At 35.4% G+C, this 8,433-nt stretch overlaps 1 protein-coding gene across 1 annotated transcript; it reads left to right on the top strand.

The window, feature by feature from the left end:
* Positions 1 to 3,386: 3,386 nt before the first annotated feature.
* On the top strand, positions 3,387 to 4,193 carry LOC110906873 (leucine-rich repeat extensin-like protein 1). Its single transcript, XM_022151939.1, has one exon. The coding sequence runs from the start codon at positions 3,387 to 3,389 to the stop codon at positions 4,191 to 4,193; it is 807 nt and encodes a 268-aa protein (XP_022007631.1).
* The last annotated feature ends 4,240 nt before the right edge of the window (positions 4,194 to 8,433 follow it).

The raw sequence follows: 8,433 nt of genomic DNA, 5'->3' as shown, positions 1-8,433 counted from the left end.
TCATATTAATTTAAAAAAAATCTAGATAAGAATAAATATTTAAATAAGAATAAACGTTTGTTTTTATTATGAGCATATTAAATAATAATAATAATAATAATGATGATAATAATTTTAAACAAAAAGTTAGATAAGAATATAAACGTTTATTTTTATTATGATCTTTCCTATTTATCTCTCATATTAAATAATAATAATAATTTAAAAAAATACTAGATAAGAATAAATATTTTTATAAGGATAAACGTTTGGTTTTATTACGAACATATTAAATAATAATAATAATTTTAAACAAAAAGTTAGATAAGAATATAAACATTTATTTTTATTATCATAATAATGATAATAATAATAATAATTAAAAAAATTAATTAAGAATAAATGTGATTGAAATTATGGTAAATTAGGAATCAAATGTTCCCGTTTAATATATACTTAATTAATAATTGTATTATTGTTTTTTTTTCTTAGTAGAATTAAATTATTATTCTAGGTCGGTGATATGATTCTATCAAATTGTAAGTGTGTTTAAACGGATCACTATAATGGTAGGCATATGGTTCTAAATTGTAAACTTTAAACCCATCCTTTTTAGATATAAAGAACATCACTATAATTGTAAACTTTGACCCCATCATTTGTCGCACATTGCATCAACTTGTATAAAGAACACCATTTTTAAATATAATAATTCTATACTTCATTCAAAGAGAATTTATTTCTCGATTTTACGATATAAATCATAAAAATGATGAAATATATAAAACGCAGGATTGATCTTCACCTTTTTTGTATCGTAAACTCTCTTGAATACAAATTTAAGACGGGTGTTTTATGAATGAAATAAACAAATAAGCATGAAGGTGCATAAAAACTAATTAAAATAATTGTATCTCATATGTTGAATGTATCATAAAAACGAGATTCAACCACATGTAAATATGTAATACATGTGTTTTTAACCTAATATAATATATAAAAAAGCCAAGTAAAATGTTATAATAAGTAAATTGTACATCAAAGTTCATTTTAAAAGATAAATCTTGACGACTATATGTGTTAACACATGACATTATATTTTATACAACATGTGCAATATACGAGTTTTTTAAAGATATGTCTTTTTTATTATTTATTATATAAAATTAAATATATGCAAAATAAAAAAACAAACTAAAATGTTATAATAATTAAATAGTAAATCAATGCTCATCTGATAAATGATAAAATCTTGATGACTATTTATGTTAATATATGACATTATATTTTTTCAGCACGTGCAATATACGAGTTTTTTAAAGATATATCTTTTTATTATCTATTATATAAAATTATGCAACCCGTGTAATACACGGGGTTCTAACCTAGTTATTAATAAAGATGGTAAAGTTACGAATAAAACATCAAATCTAATTTAACTTGTAATATAGGATTCTAATTATTGTCACGTGTCACCCTCTCCTCAACCTTAAAATTTAGACTTACATTTTATTTTAAAATATTTTTTAATCCTTATCCTTACTAATATAATAAATTTTATTAAAATATGTTAATTACCTTATTAGGATGCACTATTTAATTAATATTATTAGATAAATACAATTTATTTTATTAAATATTATCGTAAAATTAAAAAAGTACAATAACTAAATCTTTTTTACTAAACCATCCTTATATTAATACTAAATGGAACAACGTAATAATTACATTATGTTATTATTAAACTTTTTAACTATGTGATCAGGATTATATAGAAGCCATTTTTTTATATTTTTCATCCGTAATACACGGGGTTGTAACACTTATGAATTAAGATATTATTCGATCTAAAGAATAAATTTAATGACACATGGCATTCTCTCAATCAATATGTCACCAAAATGCCATGTGGCAATTTCTTATCCTACCTTAACCGTAATAAATAATGATAATAATAAATAAATAAATAAATAAAAGAACCATTATCTACCATAATAAATAATTATAAATAAACCTTCTCTTCCTTAAAAGAAATTGATATACCATGATGTTTGGGTTAAAAAATTATATCATACGATATAGAGATAAAAAATATAAGAATTACCTTATCTATTGAATATACCGATTTTACATATTAGAGATCAAGATTATCTCCGCCTCCATGACATACGATTAAGGGTTATTAGATTCTTTTTAATATGTTTGTATTTAATATGAATATCCTTTATCAAAAGCCTTTTGATCGTTAGTTTATTTTTATCTATAACAAAACTATTATTATTATTATTATTATTATTATTATTATCTCCAATTTAATTACATATATATTATTATAATAACTTTATTTGTTAATATAACACCTCATTAAGATTAACCGCGTATATTTTTAAAATCAAATGATTTAAACTATTAATTATTGATAAAAGTGGTAAAGTTACACATGAAACATCAAATCTAATTTAACTTTTAATATAAGATTATTGTCACGTGTGACTTTCTCCTTCAACCTTACAATTTAGACTTACATTTTATTTTAAATATTTTTTTAATTTTTATCCTTACAAATATAATAAATTTAATTTACATATGTTAATAACCAAATTAAGATCCACTATTTAATTAATATTATTAGATAAATACAATATATTTTATTAAATATTATCGTAAAATAAGAATACAGTAATCAGAGATCTATTTTACTAAACGATCCTTACTTTAGTACTAATCGGAAAAACACAATAATTAGAGTATACTATTATTACACTTTTTTTTAAATATGTGATCATATAGAAGTATGATTTATAATTTTTAAATATTTTACGTGTGTAATACGTTAGTTTGTAACACTTATAAATTAAAATATTATTCAATCTAATTTGTTTATATATAATCCGTGTGATACACGGGTTTATATGCTAGTAACAAATAACCAAGTCAATTAATTACGTTTTAGGCTAGAGGGTGTGGGGCATGGCCCGCATGGGTTAGGTCATCAATCGTCTTGTAGGACCATTAATGGCTTGCTACACCAGGGTCCCATGCGTGGGGGACCGTCGTCAGTTGGACCATCACACAAACGCACTCCATCGGCGTCTTTTTCCACTTTGAACTCTCACGATATGTGGGGTCAACCTTTTGAGCCGGCAAGACACTCGGTCTCGCTAAGCTCATCGCCTTCTTTCCACCCGTCCTTTGGACCACTTGTTCCTGATGAACCTTAGCATTCACACCACTTGCAACAATCTCACCACTCCCATGAGTCTTATCAGTCGCATCATTCTTTGCAATCCCATTTGTTTCACCACTCTGACTCTCCCTACTCCCTGGGACAGTTCAAACCAGCTGACTACATTAACGATTTTCTTGGCTACAACCCGTTGGGCCCTGAGGACCATTTCTCTCAGGAAATGGAGATGGATGATGACCCCGACCCGGAAATGCAAACAGGAACCCCGGGCCATCCTATCAGTATATCTAGTGGGTCTCCGTTTCAGGGATCCCCATACAATGGACCTGATTCTTTCCAGGAGAGGATGGGTACCTATGATTGGTATTTTACCCCTTCTTCACATAGCTCTCTGGCCCAACCGCCTTTGGAAGATTCTCAACTCCAAGCTGTCTCACCACCACCACTTCCGGTAGAAGAGCCACCGCAGCAGCCACCGCAGCCACCTCCCGAGCCTCCGAGGCGAAGGAGGAATGCATGCATGTCCGTGCGAGGAGGACCCCGTTTCAGTTCTCCTCGTGGTTTGAGTTCCTATCCCCCTATTCCAGAGGACCCCCAGTTGGGTGGACCCTCAAACGCGGCTTCGGAGGTTAATCCTCCGCAAGCTTCTTATGCACCACCTCAGGCGCCTATGGGTTTTGATAATCCCATCCCAACGTACCCAGGTTCTTCCGGGTACAATCCTTATAGAGACCCGTCGGGGTATCCATTGGGATATGAAACTCACGACCCATATCTTACGGCTGCACAATATCATCACCTTTATCCTTCTACTTACCCTCCTATGCCTCCAACTGAATACCCAATTCAGGGTTATCAGTATCCTTCGTATCAGCCACCTCCTCCCCAGCAGCTACAACAACAACAACAAACTCAGAAGATCCTAAAGAGGTTGGATAAGGTTGAGCATAGGACTAAGAAGAACAAGGAGAGGCATAACAGCTTTATGAAAGGCCTCACCAACCTTATTAAGGGGAAGAAGAAGTAGAGGATCCTTTGTTTCTTGTTTAATTGTTATTGTGTCCCTGCATGGACATTTGTTTGATTCCTGTATCAAGTCCCTGCGTGGACTTATTTCCTTTATGTATGCCCCTGCGTGGGTAGTTTTTCTTTTTCTATGTCCCGTTTAGGGCAGTTGTATTTGTTTTCATCTTAATGAAGTTTCAACTTTGGTTTTTAATTGTGTATTTTATTATACCATGATATATCTTTTTAATTTATAATTGATCTGCCAAAGAAACTCTTAAGAGGTATAACCTAGCCAGAGTACTAATTGGCTATGATGGTATAACCTTTTTAAGATAACAAATCTCTGTTAACATCTGAAAACATGTTAACATTTCCAGCTGTGCGGTACGAGAAACCACACAAGCTTCCAAAAAGGTACTTGGATTTTTCCAAGTCACATAAAGCCAAAATGATCAATGCGAATTGTGGCTAGTAACCATCAATATGATGTGTACACCAAAGCATCCATTTGAAATGCATGCTTTTAAAGCAAAGGTGTAAAAAAATGGCAATGAAAGTACAATTTATAAACTTCTTGTCAAAAAGGCGATGAACTTTGTTCAACCCTTATTAGATCACTGATCTTAGAAGATCGTTAGATAGATCTTAACTCGTCCTTGTGACAAGCTTTCTAAGCTATTTAAATGTCCTTTGAAACGAGCTTAATAATGAATAAAATGTATAGAATAATGTATTCTATTAACTTTTAGTTATGATTTAAAATGGTCTAAATGGTTTAATAATACTATGACCATTGGATTATCAATGCGATGAATCCATATGTAAATTAAAATATTATTATTGTCTGTATTATAGCATACAGAAATGGCTGGCTCAGACGAAGCGAATAGTCATCCAGCAGAGGGCAATACCAGAATCAATATTACTGGTGCCGAACTGCAAGCTTTAATCACCGTTGCACTGTCTCAAGCGGTAGAGGCTAAGTTTAAAGAGCCGAGTAATGTTCGGTCTCAAACTCTTTCGAAAACCCATTCTCAACCACATACTCACAGGAAAAGTGAGTCCCTACACTCGTCTAACCAGGGTAGTATACCCAAGAGGCAGGTTGTCCTCGAACCTATCCCTAGGCATGCTAAAGGTTGTACCTACAAATATTTTGTTTCCTGTAAGCCAAGAGACTTTACAGGAGAAAAAAAGGGGCGATAGATTGTATGAAGTGGTTGGATGAGATGGAAACAGTTATAGATATTAGCGGTTGCGCTAAGGAAGATGTGGTCATGTTTGTCTCCCAGTCTTTTAAGGGTGATGCCCTTACCTGGTGGAAAGCACTTGTACAGTCCACTGGGAAGGTACATTTGTATAATCTTTCATGGGAGAAGCTTGTTGACCTGGTTAAGGACACTTATTGTCCTCAGCATGAAGTGGGGCGCATAGAGACTAATTTTCTCACCCTCGTGATGAAGGATCTAGATTGTAGGTCCTATGTGACTAGTTTCAACTCTATGTCAAGGCTTGTACCATATTTAGTCAACTTGAGCCCAAGCGCATTGCGCGTTTATTTGGTGGTCTAGCCCCTGAAGTTAAGGGGAACGTTAAGGCTTCAAAGCCAACCACCTATAGGTCCGCTGTGGATCTATCATTATCCCTCACTTTGGATATTGTGAGGAGTAGGGCGAAGAAAACTTCTGAAGAGGGGAAGAGAAAGAGAGAGGATGATCAGTCCTCCCAGTCGAACAAGAAAGGAAAAGGGAACTCTGGTTCCAAGAAAGGGCAGACTGGTGACAAGCCCAGGTGTAAGACTTGCCACAAAAGGCATTTTGGTAAGTGCAACCGAGACCCACAAGCCAAACCGTGTGGGATCAACAAGAAGAAGGGGCACAAATCTGTTGAGTGGCGGAACATTAAGGATGCAACCTGTTACGGTTTCAATGAAAAGGGGCGCATCAAGACAAATTGCCCCAAGAATGCGAAGAAGCCTGAAGAGGCTAAGAAGAACAATGCCAGGGTGTTTCAATTGCAGGCGCGGGAAGTGGTGACCGATGATAACGTCATAACAGGTACCTTTCTCATCAATAATATTTATGCTAGAGTCTAATTTGATTCCGGTGCTGATAAGTCTTTCGCAGACCATAAGTTCTGTAAGTTTTTAAATTTGCCTATTAAGACTCTAGACATAAAGTATGAGGTAGAACTCGCTGACAGTACCTTAGAATCAGCTTCGATTCTCCTTGATGGATGTTCCATATCCATTAAGAACCATTCGATTCCGCTGTCCCTCCTACCAATGAAATTAGCCGGTTTTGATATAGTTTTAGGCATGGATTGGTTGTCGCATAACCAAGCCCAAATTGCCTGTGATAAAAAGCTTATCATTATCAAAACCCCCTCCAGTGAATCAGTCACTATCCAAGGAGAGACATAGTATGGGTTGCCCAGCAATATGTCTATCCTTAAGGTATCCTAGTGTTTGAAGGGCGGATGTGTCATCTACATGGCATAAGTGATTGTGAATGATCCAAAGCCGAAGATAGAGGACATTCCAATTATTTCAGAGTATCCAGATGTCTTTCCGGATGAGTTACCTGGATTGCCTCCTGAGAGGCAAGTAGAATTCAGAATAGACATTCTCCCTGGATCTGCACCTATTGCACGAGCTCTGTATCGTCTAGCGCCTACTGAAATGAAAGAGCTCAGAACTCAATTGGATAAAGGTTTCATTCAACCCAGCTCTTCGCCTTGGGGAGCTCCAATTCTGTTTGTGAAAAAGAAGGACGGATCAATGCGCTTATGTATTGATTACCGTGAACTGAATAAGGTAACGATCAAGAATCGTTATCCTTTACCCAGGATCGATGACTTGTTCGATCAACTCCAAGGAGCGAGTTACTTCTCAAAGATAGATTTGAGATCTGGGTATCATCAACTCAAAGTCCGAACTGAAGATGTTCCGAAAACGGCATTCAGAACGAGATATGGAGACTTCAAGTTCTTAGTGATGCCTTTTGGGCTCACTAATGCGCCTGCAGCATTCATGGACCTCATGAATAGAGTCTGCAAACCATACTTAGATAAGTTTGTCATTGTCTTTATAGACGACATACATATCTACTCTCATAGCCATGTGGAGCATGAGAAACACCTTCGGTGTATCTTAGGACTACTTCGACAGGAGAAGTTGTATGCCAAATTCTCCAAGTTTGAATTTTGGCTTCACAAAGTCCAGTTCCTTGGACATGTTGTAGTGAACAAGGTATCCAAGTAGATCCTGCCATATGAATTGGGAAGCGCCTAAGACACCTACAGAAATTCACAGCTTTCTGGGTTTAGCAGGATATTATCGAAGGTTCATTGAAAACTTCTCATGAATAGCTGCACCATTAACTTCCTTGACCCGTAAGAATGTGAAATTTGTTTGGGGTCCCAAGCAGCAGGACTCTTTCGAGACTCTAAAGCAAAGATTGAGCAATGCTCCGGTTTTATCGTTACCGGAAGGAGTTGAAGATTTTGTTGTTTACTGCGATGCTTCACACACTGGCATGGGGTGTGTACTTATGCAACGAGGCAATGTAATTGCCTATGCATCACGACAGCTAAAGGTGCACGAAAAGAACTACACCACCCATGATTTGGAATTGGGTGTTGTGGTATTCGCACAAAAATTATGGAGACACTATTTGTATGGAACTAAAAGTGTGATCTATTCAGATCACAAAAGTCTCCAACACATGTTCAATCAAAAAGAGCTCAATATGAGACAACGTCATTGGATGGAAACTTTAAATGATTATTATTACGAGATTCGCTACCATCCCGGTAAGGCGAATGTGGTCGCGGATGCTCTAAGTCGGAAGGAAAGAGTTAAACCAGTTAGAATCAATGCCAAGAGCATCGAGTTGAAGTATAATTTGAATGAAAGGCTGTTGGCTGCACAAAAAGATGTTGTATTGGAAGTTAATCTTCCAAATGAAAGGTTAGGTGTAACTGTTGAACAGTTAACACCTGGAAAGGATGTAATTCTTAGAATGAATGGTAGAATTTGGGTTCCTATTCAAGGAGGACTTCGGGATGTGATCCTTCAGGAAGCCCACAATTCTAAATATTCGGGTCACCCGGGAGGTGACAAGATGTATCAAGATCTAAAGGCAAATTATTGGTGGATAGGTTTGAAGAAATCTATTGCCACCCACGTAGCTAAGTGCCTGACATGTGCTCAGATTAAAGCTGAACATCAAAAGCCGTCAGGTCTTCTACAACAGCCG

Source organism: Helianthus annuus, chromosome 14 (assembly GCF_002127325.2).
Source record: "Helianthus annuus cultivar XRQ/B chromosome 14, HanXRQr2.0-SUNRISE, whole genome shotgun sequence".
NCBI classification, from domain to species: Eukaryota; Viridiplantae; Streptophyta; class Magnoliopsida; order Asterales; family Asteraceae; genus Helianthus; species Helianthus annuus.
This window is presented reverse-complemented; position numbering and strand designations above follow the sequence as displayed.